Raw genomic sequence first — 26,206 nt, 5'->3', positions numbered from 1 at the left:
GTTGTTTTGATTTCCATATATTCTTCAATTGTAGGAATATGGCCTTTGCTTTGCCAATCCTCACCTTTATGTCTTCATCTGATCCTCCTCGTTCATCGACGGCGCTAACCAGGTATGTGAAGGATTCCACATCTTCCAGAGTTTCACCATGAAGTGTGATTGAACTGCTGTTCTCTGTGTTGTATTTGAGGACCTTGGTTTTCCCTTTGTGTATGTTGAAGCCTACTGATGCAGTAGCTTATACTGCTACACGAGTTGTCTACATCTGCATTTGTTCATGTGTATACGATAGAAGAGTTAGGTCATCTACGAAGTTCAAATCGTCTCATTGGTTCTGAGCTGTCCATCATTGAACATTATATTAAGTAATATTATTGAATAAGATTACACTTTAAAAAAATTATTTTCTTAAAATTTAAAAAAGAAAACGAAGTGCATGAATTAAATTCTTTTTCTTTTTCCCTCTTTTCTTTTTTCTCTTTTTCTTTCAAAGTAATGGTATATTTAAGTGCACAAATGTACCATAAGAGTCAAATGTGTTTTCTTTTTTTCTTTTTTCCTCTTTTTTTCTAGATTTTAGATTATTTATTTAACAAGCTACAATTTTATGATGAATATAATAATTACTTACTTACTTATTTACGCCTATCACTCTCAATGGAGCATAGATCACCGATCAGTTAACCAGTAGAAACAGATATAATAATACTAATAATAGTAATAATAATAATAATAATAATGAACGGACTATTAAGATTAATTCGAATCATCAAATTGTATTACATCATTATATGTTATCAACTAATTGAATTAAATCATATTGTTGAAACTATATTTCTACCTTCTTCTTCTTCTTCTTCTTCTTCTTCTTCTTCTTCTTCTTCTTCTACGTCATCATCTTCATCTATTATTTATAATCTTTCTGGTATACCTGGACAAGGATATTATATGACAGTTTATATTGGTAAACCAAATCAAAAAGTAAGTTATATTGAGATGATGGAGAAGATTTGTAGTTCAGGTAGATGATTTTAATGGAGTTTTGTTCTCTGAGCTGGATGGTTTGGTCGTGGAGCTTTCATCGCTCTTCTGAACGATATCATCAGCACAAACTTCATCGTCTCAAAATCGTATGAGCGTAATACGCTTCTCGTTGTTCGAAAATGGGAAAATTTCGCCAAAAGGCAGGATTCTACTAGAGAACAACTATATTTTCTCCATGAAGACTTCTATTTGAAGTTTGTGCTGATGATGTTGTTCAGAAGAACGATGAAAGGTCCACGACCAAACCATCCAGCTCAGAGAACAAAACTCCATCAAAAGTAAGTTATATTATAATCATCAATTTTTATAATATAAATTAATAAAAATCAAAAAAGGGTTTTATGGATATTATAGTAATTTTTTAATAGTTGAGATCATGAGTTAATTGAAACTAGACTACTATGGGAAATCTGGAAGGACTGGACAGCCATTTCGTCCCATTGTGAGACTTTTCAATAGTGCTCATCCACAATCCTGCCTCATGAGGTTCTAACCCAGGACCTATCACTCTCGCGCGCAAGGACTTAGCTTATAGACCACTTAGCTGGCATCCAGTGGTGTTAATGTCTAACTTCAATCAATCCACGAAATTGAGTAACACATCCATCATTGTTTTCAGTGAGTTACTATCTCACAACAGACCCGGTTGAACTCTACTGGCCACTGCTTCTCACTAGAACTTCAGGAAATGCCTCTTAGAGACTCATTAGTGAGGAGTCCCACAGTAGGATGAAACGGCCTTCCAATGCTTTCAGGTTTTCTATTGTGGTATAGCTTCAATTGACTCATGATCTTAACTATTAAAAAATAATTAAAAGCCTGATAATTAAATCTTAATTCTATAGGTTAATGAATAACCTCTCAGTTAAATTACGTTATTATCAATAATGTATGATTATGATGGTTTCTTATGTAAGTGAAAAATTACATTTGAAATAATCTCAGTAATTGAAATTTAAATATAATTCAAATGTTTCGTCCAGCAAACTTGTCTGAACTTCTTCAGGATAATAATAATCGAAATCAAAATCATCAAAGAATGATGATATAGCATTTTAACAATTAAATCACACCAAATCTACATTGTGCTAATCCAGACATATTTGAATGTTGATTCTAGTAAATCGAATAACATGAGTCAGTTAAATACGAATCATGTGAAATGTTCACGATTCTATTTACTGAGGTGAACATTTAAATACGATTGGATTAGCACAATATTGATTTGATTTGATTGTTAAACGTTATATATTTCTTTGATGATTTCGATTATTACCCTGAAGAAGTTCAGACAAGTTTGCCGGACGAAACATTGGAATTCTTTTAAATTTCAATCACTGAGATCATTTCAAATATAATATTTTACACATAATGACTTCTCTATAGTTAACGCCCAATTTTTTATTAAACTATTCGTTGTAATATTGACGAATATTCGTATATATAATTGTTTCTAGATTCACTTAGTGTTGCTTTACTTGTATCTTCCCATTGTTATTTAGGACTGCAATTGATCAGTCTCATGTTAGCATATGTGTATCCTGTGAGGATCGCCTTGATATAACCTTAAGTCACAAGCTTTTAAAGCAAAGATGGATAGTGGCCAGCAGTGGAATCCAGGACGAGCGTTTCTTATTATTTGGGACTCGTCAGCTGGATGTATCTGCATCTCAAAGTTGACGTTCACTTTGGGGATTGAACGCATTACCGTTCGCTTCAAAGGCCATCGCGTTATACACTTAGCTACTGAGTCTTGATAGCCACCTGCTTGCCCAATGGGGTGGAGCTTGAATTTACTTGGTGTTGTTTTACTTGTATCTTCCCATTGTTATTTAGGAAGCTGGATGTACATGAATCGCAGAGTTGATGTTGATTCAGTTGACGAGTCCCAAATAAGACGAAACGCGAGTCATATATTCCGCTGCTAGCCACTATCTATTTTTGCTTATAATTGTTCCTGTTTAGAATATTTTAGTTTATCAATGTATCTAACTTACTCTATGAAACTACTGTCATTTTGTTGAATGTTTGTTCTATTTCTTGATATTCATTTATTCAGTTAGAATGTTCACATTGCATTAGATCAATGATATCAAATTCATATATACATAAAATTTTCTTTCATTATAAAATGCTGATTGCTTAGAATAATAAGAAGCTTTCTTCATAGAATGGCATCAGTTAGGGTACATTGATTGTCAAGAACTATGAGAAATAAATTTTATTCTATTTAGCTTCAGATTATCTTTACCAGTTAACATTTGATTCATGAACCGATTGATGTTAGACCAACTTTGAAAACCCGGAAGCACTGGACGGCCATTTCGTCCTATTATGGGACTCCTCAACAGCGCGCATCCACGAACCCTTTCGCGGGACTAGAGCCCAGGGTTTAACAACTTAATAATCTCCACAACCGTATACTGACATCTGATTCCTTACCATGTTAAAGATGGACTAGTTCTTTAGAATGCTTGATCGCTAAAATTATTAGTGAATGGGTATTGATAGAGAAGATTTCATTAGTTTCGAAATCCATGCTCTTTCTATGTATGTCAGTGAGTACTACTTTAGCTGGTCATGAAAAGTAGAAAATGCAAGTTAATTAATAAATCCTTTCCTTAAGATCTCATGAAAATGAACTAGAATTATCTTTGAAAATTACCTACTAGGGGGAACGATTGCTTATAGATGGAGTATTGTTGGGGACGTTAGATCCCCAGAACTCACTTGGATTTGGTCTTAATTCTATAATTTTATTCTGAAATTTTGAATTTCTTTGTTTTCGCGCCAAAAGAGCTCTTCAAACCTTCATGTCGTATTTCCGACTTGGGGGAATCTTAAACGCTACTGGTCCGTTATGTCTTTTAGTATGCTATTTCGTAATGCTTCCCAAGGACGGTTTTGTGCTGTATATATACATTTTGATTTGTGTCTGTTGTTATCGCTCGTGGTTCTTGCGTTTTGCGGAGTATACTTCCCTGTTCGGACTTCGACTTCTGTCTCTAGTTTGCGGGGCTGAGACGCAATAGAATAGCTAGTTTATTGGTCTTTGGTCACAAATCTTTGTTCTATTCGCAGACTAAGTGAACTCGTAATCGCTTCAACATAGCAAGTCTGGATTAAAAATGTGTGTAAGATAGAGGCTTTAACAATGAAACAATCTAACTCTTACTCCCTATTTATGTGTGACATATTCATTCCATTGTATTATTTTGCTTTTCATTTCATTCAAAATTGTAGTAGTTAGTAGCAAGTCATTATTATCATTTGACTAATGCAGTGAACTCTCATACTTCTCATCTAAAAATTGTTTTCATTTTACCATTTTTCATTACAATTGAGACTAGTTAGAAAGTTCTTTCTAATACTAGATCGCTTTTTTCATGATGCAATACTGGTCTGTTTTCCCAACAGACTACTCTCTATTATTCTCATGTACTAACATCAACTGTGGAATCATTGGCAATAAAATATACTAGAAAGAGTTTAATCCCAAGTTCGAAACTCCTTATCAGTGACTGACTAAAATCGTATATAAGGTCAAACTTAAAAGATTCGTGTTTCACTTTAATCAGCATATTATACAATGGCTTATGCTTCAAAATTCGGATGGTTGATATTATAACACGTTAACTGAGTATTCAAGGATTCAATTCAATGATTCTGGTTCTGATATCAATTGATTAAAATAATCATTCCAAAATTTACTGTAAACCACCTAGTTAGCCTATTGTATGGATCCTAGACGATTCTTTTGACGGTAAATTAATATCGTTGACAATAATATATATATTGATTTCTGAACTGTTATCAGTTTTATTTATTTTTGCAGATACACTTACTTGTTGATACTGGTAGTAGTAACTTAGCAATTGCTGGTAGAAATTTAACAAATGTTGACAATTGGTTCGAATCTACCAAATCATCTACATTAAGATGTAGTGACCATTTAATTCAACATGTACATTATTTGAAAGGTTATTGGTCTGGTATTTATTGTCAAGATGAATTTGATTTTACAAATAAACAAGGTATGCAATTGATTTTTGTAAGGAAAAACAATTAAAAATGTTTTTTTTTCTAAAAATTTACAAGTAATACTGTTAATGTATAATGAACTAATACTTTCAGTCAGTCAGCAACAACGTAGAAATTTGCACGTATGTACATCAGTTCAAGTTGCCATAACACATTAGCACACAGAGATATAATTGTCGATTCAAATCCCGTAGTGGTAGAGGTAGTAAAAGTATAGGCAATAATTGGAAACATTAGGGTTTGAAGATGTTATTCAAGGAGTATAATCCAGTGAAATAAATTTGGAAAGAGAAAAAGGAAAGGGACATGAAGAATTCTGAAGATTAGAATTTGGGAGAACACAAGGAGTGGATGCACCTGCGCCATTGCAAACGATTGTGAGCCATGTCATTCAGGGTCTCTGACCATCGGTTACTATCATCTCGCGAATCACAACCAAGTAGTATACACCTACCAACATGGTTTAGTTCACTTGTCAGTGACTTCATGAATTTATGCCATGTTTTGTTCTGGCCGCCCCTAGCTTTCTTCCAACCTACTCCTATACCACCATATTCTTTTGTTGACATTTGAACATTTTTAACCTAAAATATTTAGACAAACTTGCAATTTGCCGACATATAACATATAATAGATAGTCATTTGGAAGCAAGCGCTTAAACTTCATACAATTATTTTACGAGTAACACGGTTATCCTTTAATGACCCCCATAAGTTTATTTCAAAATCGTTTATTATCTTATGATTTAAGCTAAATCTGTTGAAGTATTCATGTATAACTTTTTTTGTATCAAAATCGCACAGATTTTGATAGAATATTAATTAGCGGAATTCGTTATTCGGAATTAAACTATTTGTTCCTGAAATCTTCAATAGAAATCAATATTCAGAGATGTGACCATCGAATAGTTTGACTGTAATATCTCAGACTGTGACATTGGATTATACGAGTTTCTATTCAACAAGACGCAACAGTTTCATTAATATTTCAAACATATCTTTCTGATGAGTCGCAATTAGCACTCATATTAGGTCAAAGAAGGCTTTATACCAATCTCCTCCAACTATTTATTACCGTAGAAACACTATATTGTATGTCATGGGGTGGACTTTGCTTCAGTGTTAAACGGTTAGAGACAATCACCTGAAAACTTCGAGTGACCTAATGTTATTGCTAGTTGGTACTGGTCAGCAAAATGTATTTTCAGTCATGAGAATAACAATACTTTCAATTAATGTTGGGGAGATATTGTTACTGGAGTATTTGGGCATTAACTGGCCTTATTTAAAACTGACATATCCTACTATGTCATCGAGTAGCAGCTAATATCATATATTACGAAGCATAATTCAAAAGTATTAAATTATTCAAAAAGATGATCATCATAGCTATCTTTGAAACTGTATCTATACTCATATGCCTAGTTCCAGATTATGTGCAGCTGTTACCTTGACAATGAAATAAAAATTTATGAGTATATCTTTCATTAGATTACGCTTCATCATATCATATAATAATTTAATGGCTATAAGGCAATAGTGAATTATATGCTGTTTAGTATTAAATTTCACAATTCTATCTTTTTTTTGAAAATCATTCATCCTCTTTAAATTATTGTAAAATGTTCATGCAGCTAACCCATATCTACCTCAGATAAGGGAAGATGGTCGTGTAATTTCATGGATTAGTTGAAGTTAGACATTAATACCATTAGATACCGACTCTGTGGTCTAGAAGTTAAGCATTCTCGCGCCTGCCCCCAAATGCCCTGGTACGGCCGAGAGTGGGGTGGGTCCGCCCTCCCTCTCTAAATCCTCTCACATGGCCACGCGTATACAGCCTCTGCCAGGGAAGTTCTACTCAGTCTTCTCGTGGCGGGGGTGTTGTTTACGAAAATGAGAGGACGAAAAGCGAATGTCCAGCGCTTTAACCGGATCCCAAACCAATGGTGCATATGGGCTACAGTATACTGAGGGAACAAATGGTATATGAACCAATTTCTTGGTCATCGGCTACCATGGGACTGCATCTCCTCACGATACTCCACTGCCTTGTGGGTCAGACCTTTAGGTCAAAGACTTGGAGTGACCCCCTAAGTAAACCACCTATTTCGGTCTGGGCACCCGGGCAGTATCACAGCCCACACACACACAAATCTGGTGTGGCGCATATATATTTGGTGCCCTCTTGTACCAATATTTATATGTTCAAATAAATAAATAAATAATTCTCGCGTCAGACCAAAGATCCTGGGTGAATAAATAACGGCGGCCTGCTTAAGCATCTGGGCTACCTGTTCCTGCCATCCAGATATTTCAACAAGTTATCTATTTTTATTTGTTTTAATATATCATTATGTTTATTAATCGCACAACCTATTCTGTTGGGTTTCTGAAAAGTGTACAACCTTTCGTTGTCAAAGTTACAAAAAACTCAATTAGAGCCAATGTGGTTGCTGGCAATATACAGCGAAAAGAATGCACATTATTCAGATGTTCATTTACTGAACTGCTAACATCTAACTGGAGATCACTCAATATTTATCGCCAGGACCGACGAAGAAGAAAGAAACGGAAACTTGTTGAAATACTTTACGCTGAGAATTCTATATTGTACCAAAATAATAATATTGAATAAAGCTGATAATAATAATAATAATAATAATAATAATGTGCACTGCTAAGGAATCTCATACTAAGACGAAAACACCATCCAGTACCTTCAGATTTTCAATTTATGATCTCAATCAAAAACTGAAAAAAAACTTTTTTAAATTATTTTATTACACTTATCATAGACTAACTTTTCATTCACATTCATTCCTTTATTTCATCCTAGATACAACAATGATCAATCGTTATCCAATGAATAATAATAATAATAATAATAATAATAATAGAATTCATATGTCATTTAGTTTAATTTTTAATTCAACTAAAGTATTTCTATCACATACTAATATTACATGGTATGGAATTATTGGATTAGGATTTAATTCAATTTATATTAAACCAAAATCAATAAAACATCATAATAATGATCAAATCAATTTATTGATTGATTGGAAAAATCAATTCATGAATCAAATTATGAATAATAAAAATCAATTCACTTATTTAGATCAATTAAATTCAATATGGAAAATTCATAAACAATTTGGATTATTATTATGTGGAACTACCATGGTAAATTATTGATTTATTGAATTTTTGTCATTGTTTTTTTTAAAAAATTTTTTATTTACTCAAAAGGGTGTAAAGATCAGTTTGAGTTTAAGGTATCATCGAATGATAGTAACTTTCCTACAATCGATTACGATTAGGGTTGGCCTTTGTCAAACCCTTTTTATTAACTTATTTAATGACAATGTTATTTGGACAGTAACAATTCGCATATTTCTTTGTACTGTTATGATCGGTATCATGTCTGTATAAGCTTATACACTTGATCACATGTGACAGCCTACGTAAGTATCACTCTGACTTAAATGTTGATAGCTTGAATATTGCTCGATAAGTGATTCTCTTTACCATGGATATATAAGTGCTCAAATCCTATTATTTGCCTTTGCTTTTCCTTACTGCACCCTTATTCGACTGGAATACAAATTTGCCTCTGTATTTGTTCACACACAAATTCATATCTCTGCTTCAAATTCAATAAACGTGCTTTATAACGTTGTTATGTGCTACCCACTGATAAATTGTAATAACCTCTCTTTATTGCCTTCTGAATTCAAGTATTGTTAGAGATTTATATATTAACACTTACCAAGGTGATTGATCAACGAAGTTAAGCTAAGCTACATGTTCCCAACTCATAGATTTTGAAGTAAAGTGAAACCAAAATATTTGGACTTCAAAGTAAAACATACAGTCGATCTAATGCTCCCAGCATTTTATTGGGGATGCGGCTGACACCAGTTATTACATGAAAATAATCTGTTAACTGAAATTTCGTCACTTAAATTCTAAGTTGGAATTATGAATCATTAATAAGTAATCTACATATAAATAGTGTTCAAGCTTTAAAGCTCAAAAACTTTCAATGTTTGTATGGATTTACAAATGACTTCTTAAGTTCATATGAAGTACAATCGAATAAAAGTAACTCACAACATTCAATGTGTCATTAAAATGATCCCAAATGAATAAGCACTAGCGAAGAAAACAAAATTACAATGTAAACAAAAGATAGACAGTGGCTAGCAGTAGAATCTGGGGAGCATGTTTCGTCCTTTTTAAGATTCGTCAGCTGGATGTACCATCTATCTTTACTTAGAATCCTCGTGACTTAAGACAATATCGAGGAAATCCATACAGGATGCACATATGCCAATAAGAGACTGATCAACTGCAGTCCTAAATATCAATGGAAAGATTTAAATAAATAATACAAAATGAATTTAAACTTACAGTTTGTTTATTATGATTCAAAGCAATTTTGGAAATAATTAAAGTACAAATTTTGTAGATCATACATTGCGTGCTCAAACTTATTTTAAATTACAGATCAACTAATTAGTTAGATAATGTGTTGAGATGTTAAAACTAGTTCATCTACTATTTAAAAAGTGCCAAGAAATGTTAACCTATGATTGATATTTCTAAAAAAACGTATATAATGTTCTATAACTCCGCCTGGAGTCCCTCCGTGGGCTACTGCTGGTCCCAAGACCGGATAAAGGAGGAGGGTTGGGCATGGGGTTAGCGTCTCCATCCCGTAAAAAGCTAACTCGCTAAAAAAAACGCCAACCAGAAAAATTATTTAAACCTTTTAAACACTGCCCTGGGAGTTAGAAGGTCTTCATTTAGGAGAACTATGATGCCTCATGATGAAAGCCGAATTCCTTCGGGAGTTACGAGGCCGATGCCCCTTCTGACAACCAGAGCAACCATTTATTTAGGTCCATGGAATGTTCGTACATTGTGGGACACCGGTAGAGCCTTCCAAATTGCTGCAGAAATGAGGCAATACAACCTAGAGGTGCTTGGGATCAGTGAAACACATTGGACGCAAGTTGGACAACAACGACCAGCTTCAGGGGAGCTTCTGTTATACTCCGGCCATGATTAAGAAAATGCCCCACATACACAAGGAGTTGCATTGATGCTGTCCAAAAAAGCATAAAATGAACTTATAGGATGGGAAGCTCATGGACCAAGGATCATCAAAGCCTTCTTCAAAACAAAGAAAGAGGGCATTTCAGTAAACGTCATCCAATGCTATGCTCCTACCAACGACTACAATGAAGACGCCAAAGATCAATTCTACGATAGGCTGCAGTCAATCGTCGAGAAGTGTCCAACAAAGGACCTGACCATACTGATGGGAGATTTCAATGCCAAGGTTGAAATGGACAACACCGGATATGAAGACATTGTGGGACGACACGGACTGGGAGAAAGGAACGAAAATGGTGAGAGATTTGCAAACCTATCTGCCTTCAATAAACTGGTCATAGGCGGAACTATATTCCCACATAAACGCATTAACAAAACCACATAGACTTCACCGGATCACACCACGCAAAACCAAATCGACTATATCTGCATCAACAAAAAGTTCAGGAGGACAATAGAAGATGTGAGAACCAAGAGAGTAGCTGATATAGCATCAGATCACCACTTGCTGATTGGCAAGATGAAATTGAAACTCAAGAAGCACTGCACAACGAAGCAGACAACATCACAAAAATTCAATACGGCCTTTCTTCAGGATACTGACAAATTCAACAAATTCAAGATAGTCCTCAGCAATAAGTTCAGGGCCTTTCATGATCTACTCAATGGAGAAGGAACTACTATGGAGAGCAACTGGAAGGGGATTAAAAAGGCAATCACTTCAACATGTCATGAGGTCCTGGGTCACAAGAAGCACCATCACAAGGAATGGATCACTGCTGATACACTGGATAAGATTCAAGAAAGGAGGAACAAGAAGGCAACAATCAATACTAGCCGAACAAGAGCAGAAAAAGCCAAGGCACAAGCTGAATACATAGAAGTAAACAATCACGTGAGAAGGAGTATCAGAACTGACAAATGTAATTATGTGGAAAATTTAGCAATGACGGAGGAAAAAGCTGCAGGAGAAAAAAACATGAGACAACTGTATGACGCGACAAAGAAACTCTGGAGATTACCGCAAACCAGAACGACCAGTAAAAAGTAAGGAAGGCAAGGTAATCAACAATATTGAAGAACGATGAAACAGGTGGGTAGAACACTTCAAAGAACTCTTGAATCGACCAGCCCTACTGAACCCACCCAATATAGAAGCAACACTCACGGACCTCCCAATCGATGTTGGCCCACCAACAATTCAAGAGATTAGTGGATAAAACACACATTGAGGGAAGCACCCAACTGCGTCACAAGACAAGCCCTCACATGGAATCCTCAAGGCCAAAGGAAAAGAGGAAGACCAATGAACACATTACGCCGGGAAATGGAGATAGACATGAGAAAAATGAACAAGAATTGGATGGAACTAGAAGGGAAGGTCCAGGCTAGAGTGGGTTAGAGAATGGTGGTCGATGGCCTATGCTCCATTAGGAGTAACAAGCGTAAGTAAGTAAGTATAATTTATGGATGACCTTTGAACGATACCAGATTGATCTTGCGAGTGTCTACCTGATAACTAGGACTAAATGAGGGTTATAAATTAATGTGAGGAATTCGAATTATGATTTACAGTTGATGGTCAAGGTTAAGAATTAGATTTAGGGTTTTCATGATGAACTGACATCAGTTATGATGTCAGGACTCTATTTAGCCAAACGGATAAGTGGATTTCGCGCCAAAATTCGAGACCTGTTATCTCATACCTGATTAGTTCGTCCATAAATTATAGTCTCGCCATAATCCTAAATTAATTAGTTACTTTGTCAAAGAGATGTGTTAACTACTTGGAACTGAACACAACTAGACTCTTCACCTCCTAACATGTGTGTAAAATCAATGATATAAGTAAAATCTATGTTTTAATAATTATTCAGATCTGGAAATTATTAAAAATTTGTGTTTATCAGATTAGATAATAAATACAGTCAACAGATCTACATAAATTAAACAGATTCTAGTTGAATTCACTTGATATTGTTTTCACTTGAATCTTCCCATTGATGTTTTAGGACTGAAATTGATCAGTCTCTTATTGCTTATAATGCTTGTAAATTAAGGCAATATCGAGGCATACGCACAGTATGCACATATGCCAATAAGAGACTGATCAATTTCAGTCCTAAAACGTCAATGGGAAGATTCAAATAAAACAATATTAAGTGAATTAAACTTCACCCCATTGCACAAGCAAGTGGCCATCAGGACTCAGTAGCTAAGTGGATAACGCGATGGCGTTTGAAGCGGATGGTACTGGGTTCGAGTCCCAGAGTGCATATCAACTCTGAGATGCAGGTACATCCAGCTAACGAGTCCCAAACAGGACGAAACGCGCGTCCTAGATTCCATTGCTTGCCACTATCCATCTTTGCTTATAAAAATTCTAGTTGATCCGTAAAGTATTTTAAACTGTCTTAAGGCAAAAGAGTATGAAGAAGGTTGTTTGAATATAATCATATGTACAAGTTTTTAACCGACTTTGATCTATAAGGAGACAGATAGATAAGAATAAATAATAGACACTCATTCATTTATACATACAGGTAGGTTAATAGCTGATTAAATGCCTAGACTATAGTATATGATCAATGTTATTGTGATGACATTTGTTTGAAACACTTTTTATCTGTTCATAGTACTATAGTTTACGTGTGTACATGACTGAAAGGGCTTGTCATATATTTTATATCTGTGGCTTTTTGATCATTCACAGGATATTTATATAAAGAATTAGGGTTTCTATACTATTTGTAACAATTTAGCCCAACTTACAACAATATTAGATACAGATCTTTTGATCGACTTAGTGGTGCTATGACGTCAAGTTCAAAAAATTCAAATTTATATGATTAGAATTACACAGGTACCTGTACAATGTATTCGATGTAGTTATATTGTTGATTGTCTGAAGCTAACAAAAAGTTTCAAACGTTTAAGTTATGTGATTTGACACCTTAATAACTAGATACTTTAGGCAGTTGCACGTAACCAACGCGAAGACCTGCTTCATTAAAGATTCGTGTTATGGTATTTGAAATATTGAAGGAGTGTATACTTCATGTTTAGACTGAATCAAAATCATCCATTATCATATTCAGAAACCTAACCCCTCAATCATTCACGTTGCAACAAACTTTAAGTAGAAATGTGATTTATACGCTGAGTGATTAATGTGTAGTAACCAGTGTGATATTGGCTTAGATCTTGGTTTTGATCAAATTCTACCAACTAACTTACATTACTAAATATATTTTAATATGTTTTTTCTTTCTTACGTGTAGTTCAACGATCCAGATATGAATTCACGAAAGATGTCAGGCAAACTAATCATTGGTCGAACAGATTTAAATCTCCTCTGGCCGTCTACTTATATTACTAGTAATATGTCATCACCGAGAATTCCAAGCTTTAACCCATCAACAGTTTATTACACACCTATTCGAAAAGCATGGTATTATGAAATAATTCTGACCAATCTTTTGATTAATGAATACAGTATAGTAGACAATTGTAAAGAGGTAAATTCAAGTTCATGTTTTCAATGAAATAATTCATAATAACTTAGATATGCCTAATTGAAATCCATAGTTTACACAAACGATATAATGAATTGGTTGTTAAAGAATGTTGTTTATGTACTTTGTTACTGGTAACCACTATAATATGAATATATCACTGAAATCAAAGTATACGAATATGTATTTGGTTACAATTACATCATAAGGATACAGAATCTTATAGTCAATGAACTTGGTTTCTCAATTATAATAATCATAAACATGAAAATGAATAGCAAACTTTTCTATGGTACTTTACTGACCCTACATTTAACTCTAGTTAGATCAGACGGATGATCGTTATCGAATGATTGCTGTCAAAATATACATCTTGGCTACTCTCGTATATAATTATCGACTTGGATTGCATTAGTGAATAACTGAATTTAATAAGTCTATTTCAAACAATTGTTAATCGGAAAGAGAAGTAAAAACTGGATATTTCTAGTCAGACTAAAAGTAAGTTACAGACATATGATCAGTAAAAAAAGAAGTGCATACGGATATGCTTACATAAAAACAGTCAAGGTTGATAACCGAATAAGTGACAGGGTAATAATATGACTTCAGAAGAATGAATAAATTGATCTATTCAGAGGCTAGTATAATCGATGCGGGCTTGACCTAGGGCCAACCTCTGTAGTACATTTCATGTTTATTTTCAATAAATTTCTTGTATTTGAAGAGCAAAAAGGGTTAAAAGAACTAACAACGGCGAGACTATAATTTATGAACGAACCATTCAGATTTAGGATAACAGATCTTGGATTTTGGTGCAAAATTCATTCACCCATTTGTCTAAATAGTGTTTTGGCATTTTAGCTGATGTCAGTTCGTGATGAAAACCATGAATCTAATACCTAATCCAAACCATCAGCTGCAAATCATAATCCTTATTTTTCAAACTTCTTTAGAACCTTCATTTAGCCCTAGTTAGTAGGTGGACATTCTCAAGGTCAGTCTGACGTCGCTCAAAGGTCCAACCAACGGGAAGCCCTGCTTGATTAAAGTTTCGTGTTATGGTATTTGAAATATTGAAGGAGTTTATACTTTATGTTTAGACTGAATCAGAATTATCCATTTAGTAAATTTAGTAAAATGTTATTATTGTCCAGTTATATAATTGAGAATTAAAATATTAATAGTACTATTCATTTTCTAAATTGAAGTTAAGTTTCATCACTGATTGACATCAACTAAAGAAATAGTGTAAACCAGAGTACATTAGATAAGTGTTTTATTCAATTCTGGAGTTTCATAACCGTTTTCATCTTCGTTTTTTTATGTGAGAATAAATACAAATATTTTTAGTTTCACAATGAGAAAAATACCTTAAAAGGACTGAGTTAACATTCTATGAAGTTATTTTCTAAATTCACTCAATTTTGTTGTTGTTGTTGTTGATAAAGCTCCCTAAATACTTAAGTCTACCTTTAGCTCTTCTAGGATCACCACCGATCCAATGCCCCGGTAAAGGAGGAGGGTTAGGTATGAGGTCAACAACCCCATCCTGTAGAAAACAACCTTGCTAAAAAAAGAAAAAAAAAGCCAACCAGTCCATAATTACTTGTTATCATTGTTAATGACTAGTTAATATAAGTGAGATTCATTAATCATAGTTTATCATTTGAAAATAAAATATTATTTTCAATTGACTGATGAACTCAACTATTAAATTTACTATAATATCCACAAAAACCCATTTCTGATATTATTCAGCATATACTCGAGAGGTAAATCCTGAAGTTCTATTGAGAAGTAGTGATCAGTGGAGTTCAACCGGGTCTGTTGTCAGATAGTAACTCACTGAAGACACTGGTGGATGTGTGGTTCAATTTCGTGGATTAGTTGAAGTTAGACATTAACATCGTTGTGTTATGTCTTTATGGCCACTAGTTATGACGTGATTTATCCGCTAATCGAAATACGGTTTATACGATCTTCACACTGTGCTAAACCAATGACTTTCGACCGGTATGAGCAGCCTAGCGTCCTTACTTGTCCCTTGCTCGCCTAGCCTGTCCAGTTGAATCCAGAACACCAATACAGCTCCCACTATGCGAATCATTTATTTCGGACATACTGGGTTTATATATCAACTAAACAGACCGCAACGCACCATAAAACAGGAAAGAACATTTATACACAACAAAGCCAAAAAGTGGCTGTGGACGCGAGAGACGGCAGTCTATAAACTGAACATAATTTAAGAACAGTAAATCGTATAATAATAATTTATAGGTCAAAATGAAGCTTATGATAAGATGAATATACACAATCTAATTACTGAATAGTTATACCATAAGAATACATAAATAATATTAGTCCATTAATTGGTCTCAGAAGTTACTCGTAATTTAATCTTCACTAGAATATAACACGTTGGATGCCGGCTGGCTAAGTGATCTATAGGTTAAGCGTTCACGCGTGAGGTTGATAGATCCTAGGTTCGAATCTCGAGCGGTGTGATTTATTACTATTATTAATGGCTTTATTCAATATTATATTTTGGTACAATATAGAATTCTCAGCACAGAAAATGACGGGATAGCGAAGGTGGTCCTTTAGGCACACCGCCTAGGTGGACCATGAGACAGAATTAGATTTTTGGCGAAGTAACCACCTCCATTGAGATCGTGGATACGTACTACTGAGGAGTCTTACACTATGACGAAATAGCCTTCCAATACTTCCAAGTTTTCCATGATAGTCTAGCTTCAATGGACTCATTATTTCAGCTATTGAAATAATTTTAATAGTTGAATTCATGAGTGAATTGAAACTAGACCATCATGGAAAATCTGGAAGCATTGGATGACCGTTTCGTCCTAGTGTGGGACTCCTCAGCAGTGCGCATCCAAGATTTCGCGTCCCGTGAGATTGCACGAAATTGATGTTTCTGATCATTTTCAAAATTAAACATAAATAGACTTGTTGTGGACATAATTTCTTTTTCATTGTTTCATGTTATCATAATAATATTAATTATTATTATTATTATTTATTTTATTTAGTTAAATTTACATAAAACAATCATTGATAGTGGAACAACGAATATTTATTTACCAATGAAAATTTTTCAACAATTCATTAATATTCTATTCATGAAATACATAATGAATAATAAAAATTATATAAATATAATGAATAAGAAATTATTTTGGCTTGGTAAAAATGCTTATTGTTTACCTATCCATAGTAATAACAATCATAATCATAATACTAATCATAACGGTAATCATAATGGTGATCATAATAATGAAATATTACAAAAATTTTATCAATTATTTCCAATGATTGAATTTCAATTAATATCAAGTATAAATATAAATAATCAAGTAGTATCTTTACTACTATCACCTCAGGTAAATTTAATTTATTATATATATATATATATATATATATTGTAATAAATTATTTTAATAATTTAAAACAATTAGTCTGTTGAGGCTAATGTACTCAATATCTGACTGCAATAAATAATATCCCGTAAACTGAGTATTTAAGGTAGGCTTAATCTCCTGGTAGAATTATGGATTTATTCGAGATTATTCAGAAGCCTGAATACCAGTCGTAGAGATAATTTATTGTTAATAATTAATAAAAATTCGCAAGCGTACAGCAAGCAAGCACATGGTGAATCCAAGTAAAAATGATGCGCAGTGGAGATGGCTGATAAGCCAACTCATTTTTAGTCAGGCGTTAATCAATATTTATAGGCAGACAAAAGCTACAGACATGTGATGAGTCATGGAATATGAAATGTACACACATTACGCTTATATAAAAACAGTCAAGACTGATAAGCAAATAATTGACAAGGTCAAAATATGACTCAAGTAGAATGAATAGAATGAAATGTCCGAAAGCTAGAATAAGATATATGGGCTTAAAATAGTGACTGACACTACAAGTCCCTTTGATAAAAAATTTCGTTAGTGTAATTTAAGAAGACGAAGATTATCAGAACTATGTGATGATGATATATTAGCGCAGTACATTTTAAACAATGAGTGATCACACACTATATACATGTTAAGAACACTTATATATATATAAAAATAAAAGGTCAACTACACTGGAAATGGGGTAAGAGGTCAAGTTGCCTGGTAGTACGCCCGATATAGCTATCTCCATAGGAGCAGCTGAATTTGTAAATATGTACATTGAGGAGGCCAACTCACGTAACTTATCCTTCGTTTGAGTAGACATCGCTGGTCGACTAGAGAAGGTCAACGCAAGATTAGCTGCGTAGAATGCCCTGCTGATTACTTTCGTTAACCTATATTTCAGAGTATCACTAGAATGAGTGAACATCTACCAACTTGGTACATAAAGGGCCAGATAAAAACAATTCGCAGTTCTATCTTGGCACATCTTATTGATAGCGGTCATGCTGTAGATAAATCGAAATCATTTAGAGTGATCTATCGTATACCTCCATCATTTCCCAACGGAGTTCGTTCCCGCATCCTACATATAGCTGAAGTCATTGGAATTCGTACATATAACCCCAATTTATGTGTACAGAAGAAATACGTGACTCCCCTATCCCTTCCATGGCCAGTTATAACTTAACTAACAATTTTTATTTTAATTTTTATTTTAAATTTTATTATTATCATTATTTATTTATTTTATTCTATTTTTGTTATCATTAACCTTATTTTCACATCTAGTATTTGTTTGTAATTTTCCGCCTCTTTGTATTCTTCACTATCTAGTTATTTACACACTTCTTATTACGTAATGATTTTAATGTTTTGTGATGACTATTCCAAGTCTATTTACCCACGTTTGTTTGACCTTCTATTTCCAACGTTTAACTATTGATAAGACTTTTGTTATCTTATTTTATTATTCCTACTACTATCAGTATATCTGTCTTCCTACTATCAACTTGTATTTTAACTTATTATGTGTGGTAACCTATTCTATTTCATTGTGATTATTGACCTTGATTGGTTTAACATTTTCATATAAATATTCATATATATTAGAGTAAAGCCTGATGACGATCTAATTGAAAATAATTGTTCGATTATATGTATTGTTCTTATTTTAACAATGTTATATGGTTAGACTATAATTTATGGATGACCTTTGAGTGATGCCAGACTGATCTTGTGAGTGTCAACCTAATAAATAGGACTAAATGAAGGTTATAAACCTGTATGAGAAATTAGAATTATGATTTACATTTGATGATTATGGTTAGAAATGAGATTTACGGTTTTTTTTAATCACGAACTGACATCAGCTATAATGCCAAAACTCTATTTATCTGAATGAATGAGTGAATTTTGAGCCAAAATTCGAGACCTGTTATCTTATATATGATTCAGATTTGTGTTATAATAACAGAAGGCCTACGGCCTTTCCTAGTATGCTTCTATGAGTATCCAGTCTTCTCTTGAATAAGTCAATTGAAATTGCGGATACCACTGCTTCGAATAACAAGCTCCAAGTATTGATGACTTGCTGTGAAAACCTGTATGCCACAGGTATTTTGTTCGTTCTTGGCTGTTATACTCGCCTGCTATGTCCTCTGAGATGTCCCGATCTAGTGGAAGAAAAAAGAAAGAATATGTTAGGTTCGAAATAATTTCTTAGTATTCTATACATCAAAATTAGATCTCCCCTTAGTCTGCGACTACATACTTACGGCTGTTACTCCTCATGGAGGAGAATAGGTCACACACCAGCGTTCGCCAGCCAACCCTATCTTGGGCAATCCTTTCCAGCTGTTAGTCATCTTTTTAATATCTGCTTCTATTTGTTGTTTGGCCTTCCTCTTTTCCGCTTCCCTTCAGGATTCCAAGTTAAAGCCACGATAGGACAGAGTAAAGAGGTTTAGCTTTTCAAGTTGCTCTTTGTATGGTAAATCCCAGAGTTCTGGAATTGCGCGGGTAGCTGCCCTCTGTAATTTTTCTAGGATATCCGAGTCATTTTCTAAACAGGGGTTTGCAGCCTGAACACATTTCTCAAGCTTAGGTCTCACTAAGGTTGTGTATACTGCAGCTAACATGGCTGTATCTAACTTAGTGAGTGTCCTTTTTAAAGCCGAGAGGGTTCTAGACCCGTTAGCTGCGACCTGCAGGCAATGGGCCGTGGTCTTAAGACCATGACTCACTATCACCCCAAGATAATTATGTGACCTGACCACGGGTAATGGCACTTCCTCTATGCTGTACCTATTAACCTTTGTATCCCCAAAGTGCATGTAGACACACTTTGCCGCGTTGATAGGCATCAGCCACTCTTTAGACCAGTTAATCACATTATTTAAGTTTGCCTGAAATGAGCATGCATCTGCGTTTCCCGTCATTAATTACCAGATTTTTACATCGTCAGCGTATAATAACAGTGGGGACTGTACTATACTTGGGAGATCATTTACATACGGTATGAAAAGTAAAGGGCCTAGGACAGGACATTGAGGTACTCCACTAAGTACTGGTTCGTCCATAAATTATAGTCTCGCTTATTGTATTTTTATGATCAGTTGTATATTTGAATCGTTTGGTAAACCAGTTTGTTATATTTAGAGCTTAGATTTTTTATATACCGTGTACTGCTTGAGTACTCGAATGCTAGAATCTACCAACTCGTAAAATGAGAAGACAGAAAATACGTGAAAAGGAATGTTATTTCATATAGTATTAAATATGATACAAAATTCTTAGGTACTTATAGATTTTAGCAAAAGCGAAGTCATCATTATAGTCATTTAATCCTCAGTGGTTTTTAGCATTTGTCCAATAGGGAAGCTACACGTCGAGATTCTGGAATACTCTTTGAAAAGACGATTGGGTGAACTGTCTTCGTCTCATTTTGAGCTTTATAGAGCTTCCTCGAGTTCATCTGTGAGCCATCCTCACACTATTCAAATGGCAAAGTTTATTCTAACAAAGAATTTAGTAATATGTATTTAATGTTATGGATCATTATTCTTCTTCTTGTGATAAGTAGTTGAATAACAAAAGTCTACATTCCATAATGTTGAGGTTTTAAGTTGGATGGTTTTGTCGTGCAGCATTCATCGTTCTTCTGAACGACATCATCTGCACAAAATTCAGGTAGAAGCGAAGTGTTTGGATTTCTCCACATGTGGTTCACAGCTTTTCCTGTACACCTCGATGTTGATTGGTTCTTTTTGACCTTAAACCTGTGATTGTTATAACTTCCTTTATGCAACAAAATAGGTAGTGATTAACTTATGTTCATTATAAATAATAGATCAGTTTATTAAGAACATGAACATATTCTTATGTCATAGGACTTTGCAAATTTACTTATATAACCAATAAAAAAATATATATAAAGAATAGGCATTTAAGAATAAACATTAATTTTTTTTCAACTTCATTTCCTATATATGTATAATTCACTTTCTCTTAAGTCATAATAGCTTATCCATTTATTTATTTGAACACATAAATATTGGCACAAAGAGGCACCGAATAAATATGCACCACACTAATCACTTGACTTGTGCATGGACTGTGATACTGCCCGAGTGCCTAGACCGAAGCAGGTGGTTTTCTTAGGGGGCCACACCCAGAGCCTTTGACCTAAAGGTCTGGTCCACAAGGCAGTGGAGAAACGTTAGGAGATGCAGTTCCATGGTAGCCGTGACCAGCGATCGGGTCCATACGCCATTTGTTCCCTCAGGATACTGGAGCCCATGTGCACCATTGGTTTGGAATCAGGGTTTTCCAACTCCCCTAGGTGAACCCTCCGTATCCGTCAACTCGGTTAGAGAGCCGGACATTCGCTTTTCGTCCTCTCAACTTCGTAAACAACAGTAATGCCACGAGAAGACAGTGAGTGGGACTTCCCTGGTAGTGGTTGTATGCACGTGGCCATGTGAGAGCATTTCGAGATGGACAGCCGACTCTCCTCACCCTCGGCTGTACTAGGGTATTTGGGGGCTTATCTAATCTATTTCCTGTTAATTTTATTCGCTTCATAACTTTTTCATAAAACTTTAAACAACTATCAATGACTATTTAATAAAGAGAAGTAATTAAACACAACTATTCAATTAAAATCAATCAGTTATAAACGATATAGAACTAAGAAAATAATTTAAGTATTTCAAGTCACTATTCCATGTATTCTATGTACATAGATAAACAAAATTTTTCACTTACGTAACAAAAGAATAGAATCATTGATGTTAATGATAGTACTCTCCAGTCAGTTACTTACTTACTTACACCTGTTACTCCTCGTGAAGGAGTATAGGCCGCTCACGAGCATTCTCCATCCAACTCTCTAATCAATGCATAAATTGAAATAATAAATCAAATAGAATCTCCATATAATGAAACTAAATCCAATTAGATTGTAGACCTAATTTTACTTCATATTTTGTATCATTTTTAGCTTTCATATTCATGATATGCATGTTTCTTTTTTTAAATTTCAGCAATATGTTAGGTATCTTGGTCGAATAAACCAAAATAACCAAAGTAGAGATTGTTTTGCTTTTGCTATACAACCAACTCATAGAAATACAATATTGGGTTCAGTATTTCTCGAAGCATACTATACTATATTTGATCAAGAAAATATGCGGGTATTTTGATTAATCACTTGTTTATAATTTTTAAATCAATCAGGAATAACTTATTACTACATGTTTAACTAGTTTAACTATGTCTGGTCGATATTATTTAAGACAATTTGATCCAGTCTCTGTCGAGATATATCTGCTAATTTGGTGGATGTTTTAATAATGATTTCAGCTAAAAATCAACTATAAGATGGTGGCTGGAGGTAGTCAACAGGAAACCCTGGACCCTGGTTTCGAGCTACTTGGCACTCGTCAACAAGGTGTACCCTTAATCTTGAGGGAACTGGTGCTTCCTGACGGACTCGATCCCATATCACACAGCTTCACAGCCAGAGACGTTACCACTGAGCTATCCGGGCCGTGACCGACCGCAGTATCAAGTAACTTAGACTAGTGGCCACATTGCAACTTGGCTGATAGCATTCGATCTGCACTAAGAAGGACTTGACACCTATGACATTGATCATCACCCAGTGATCAATCAATTGTGACAAATCAACTATATATTACAGGATAGGTAGGGATGGATTTCAGGACAAATGTTTTATTCCGTTTTGGACTCATACTGTAATGTTTATACTTGCACAGAGATTAGAAGTTAGTACCCATTACTTCGAACGCTAGCAAGTTATCTACTAAGGTATTGAGTGACGATAACTACAAACGTTTGCGGAGAATACGATCTATTTATTGTTAAATGTTATAAAATTTAACCAATGCAGTAAACTAATTTGTACTAGGATAAGACCTGGTTTATAATATTGAAAATAATTTCTTTTAATTTATTTCTGTGTTAGATTTTAAGCAAAGTGTAAAGACATGAACTACAAAAACTTAATCTTAGATTGTAAAACTCTTTACAAGTCAATAACCTTCCCTCATGATAGAGAACACTATAGCTAATATGGGTGATTTTTTAAAATGATTTTACATTTTAATGGTTGAATTCATGAGTCAATTGAAACTAGACCACCATGGAAAACCTCAAAGCACTGTACGGCCGTTTCATTCTGTTGTGTGACTCCTCAGCAGTGTGTATTCACAATCCCGTTTCGCGAGATTTGGACCCAGGATCTATCAGTTTCGCACGTCAACGCTTAACTTCTAGACCACTTAGCCAGCCGGAATCCTACTTCAACTAATCCACGAAATTGAACCACACATCCACCAGTGTCTTCAGTGAGTTACCATCTGACAACAGACCCGGTTGAACTCCACTGATCACTACTTCTCAATAAAACTCCAGGAAATACTTCTTGAAGCTAGTAAATAATGAGCATATGCTGATTACTATCGGAAATGGGTTTTTATGGATATTGTAGTAATTTCAATGGTTTAAAGGACAACGACATTTATTCTGTCATAAACTTCATATAATAGTAATACAACCAAAGTTATAATATTATTTCATAAGTCATTACTCACATAATATACATGTTCACTTTTGTATAGTATTTGTATGCTAATATGGTATGGCAATTCGAACTAATGTACGTACGTACAAAGTTCTACGTTGAGATTAGATGGTAGTTGTAGGTAGTCGACACGAAACCCTGGACACGGGTTTCGTGCTACTTGACACTCGTCAGCAAGGTGCATTAATAAGGACTAGACATGCATGACATTAATCGTCACCCAGTGATCAATCAATTATGAAAGTTCTACGTTGTTACTAACTGACTTTCTTTTTATAGTATCCATAACTTAATCTTGTATATTTCTAGATTGGATTTACTAATTCCCCATGCAATTCATATACAAATAATCCAAGTCAATCTATATCTAAAGTGAATGGATTCAAACAATGGAATAAAACATATAAATTTATTTTATTCACAAAAACTTATCATAAATCTATCAATATTCATAATTATTTATCACCATTAGATTGTGCTGTTTATAGACCAACAAAATCTATACAATTATTATATTTCAAAAAATTATATTCTAGAATATTCTGGTTATCTTCATTAGTCAATTTTATCTTAATTCCTTTATTTATTTCATTAAAAGTCAAATATATTTGTTAAACTATGCAATGAACTACTTATATACTTATATCTATATAAGTAGTATATAGTGATAGTTAGTATGTACAGAATGTATTTCAGTAGAAGATTGAAAAGAAAAGATTGAGAACGGAAGAGGATTGTTATGACAAAGGCAGAAACAATGAAATCTGAGACGACAAACTGATATCAGTGGAAGGAATAATCAAGTTTGAGAAAATTGACTGATGTTTTGCAAATGAAGTATTTACTGCATGATTCTCAGATTTGAGTATGATGTTCTGTAATTTTATGTTCGGACATATTGGATTGTCCTCACTCGTGTTCTTATTCACTAAAAAGCTACTAATTTACATTATTTTTGATAATATGTAAATATCTTACTTTGTTTTTTCTTCATCTATCGGTCATTATTATTATTATTAGCTTTATTCAATAGTATATTTTTAGTATAATATAGAATTATCAGAATGGGTTTTGTGGAGATTTTAGAAATTTCACAGATTGAAATCATGAGTCAATTCAAGCTAGACCACCATGGGAAACCTGGAAGCACTGGACGGCCGTTTCGTCCTAGTATGGGACTCCTCAGCAGCGCGCATCCACGATCCCACACCCCGCGGGATTCGAACCCAGGACTTGCTGGTTTCGCACGCGATCACTTAACCACTAGACCACTGAGCCGGCCGGCATCCAACGGTGTTAATGTCTAACTTCAACCAATCCACGAAGTTGCGCCACCGTACACCACTGTCTTCAATCAGCTGATATCTCACAACAGACCTGATTGAACTCCACTGGTAACGGCTTCTCACTAGAACTCCAGGAGTATCTCCTGAAGTCAGTCACTAGTGAACGGTTGATTATTATCAGGATGGGTTTTGTGGAGATTTTTGGAAATTTCACAGGTTGAAATCATGAGTCTAACTTCCATGGTGGTCTAGCTTGAATTGACTCATGATTTCAACCTGTGATAATATAGAATTCTCAGCACAAAGTATTTCAACAAGTTTCCGTTTCTTATTTATTAATCGATCCTCGTGATCAATATTGAGTGGTTGCCAGTTAGATATCAGTAGTTCAGGAATTGACATCTGAATAATGTACATTCATTTCGATGGATATAGCCAACAACCACAATGTCTCTGATTAGTTACTTTTGTAAGTTGTACAGTGAAAAGTTGTGAACTTTTCACAAACGCACCTAAATATATTGTACAATCAATTGACATAATGATATATTGAAGTAAACAAAAGACAAATAACTTGTTGAAATATTGAAATGACAGAAACAGGTAGCCCACATATTCAAGTAGATCGCCTTTGTTTTGGATCAATTAACTCTTCAACACAATAAAACTATTACTACCATTAATGTCACTTTCATTATATTAATCTGGTCAGGATTCAAATGTTACTGTTATTTGTAATTAGTATTTAAACAGTATGTATTCCACGAAAAAATTTTAAATATATTTTTCTAATAACTATTAAGAAATTCACTTGGTATTGTTTTACTTCAATCTTCCAATTGATCAGTCTCTTATTGGCACATGTACATCCTGTGAGGAGTGACTCGATATTGCTTTAGTTCACAAGCATTATAAGCAAAGATGGATAGTGGCTAGAAGTGGAATCCAGTTGAACGCGCGTTTCGTCCTATTTGTGACTCGTCAGCTGAATGTACCTGCATCTCAGAGTTGATGTTCACTCAGGGACTCGAATTAAGGCAACATCGAGGCAATACGCACAGTATGCACATATGCCAATAAGAGACCGATCAATTGCAGTCCTATACATCAATGGTAAGATTTAAAAAAAAACAATACCAAGTGAATTAAACTTCACCC

At 34.4% G+C, this 26,206-nt stretch overlaps 1 protein-coding gene across 1 annotated transcript; it reads left to right on the top strand.

The window, feature by feature from the left end:
- The first annotated feature begins 612 nt into the window (after positions 1-612).
- BACE2 (Beta-secretase 2) lies at positions 613-24,831 on the top strand. The gene is made up of 7 exons (XM_051218603.1): positions 613-981; positions 4,880-5,078; positions 7,925-8,271; positions 13,491-13,727; positions 16,781-17,131; positions 22,201-22,350; positions 24,072-24,831. The coding sequence occupies exons 1-7, from the start codon at positions 739-741 to the stop codon at positions 24,375-24,377; spliced, it is 1,833 nt and encodes a 610-aa protein (XP_051075430.1). The 5' UTR covers positions 613-738; the 3' UTR covers positions 24,378-24,831.
- The last annotated feature ends 1,375 nt before the right edge of the window (positions 24,832-26,206 follow it).

This window comes from Schistosoma haematobium, chromosome 1, assembly GCF_000699445.3.
Source record: "Schistosoma haematobium chromosome 1, whole genome shotgun sequence".
NCBI lineage: Eukaryota > Metazoa > Platyhelminthes > Trematoda > Strigeidida > Schistosomatidae > Schistosoma > Schistosoma haematobium.
The sequence above is the reverse complement of the archived record's forward strand: the minus strand, read 5'-3'. Positions and strand labels throughout refer to the sequence as shown.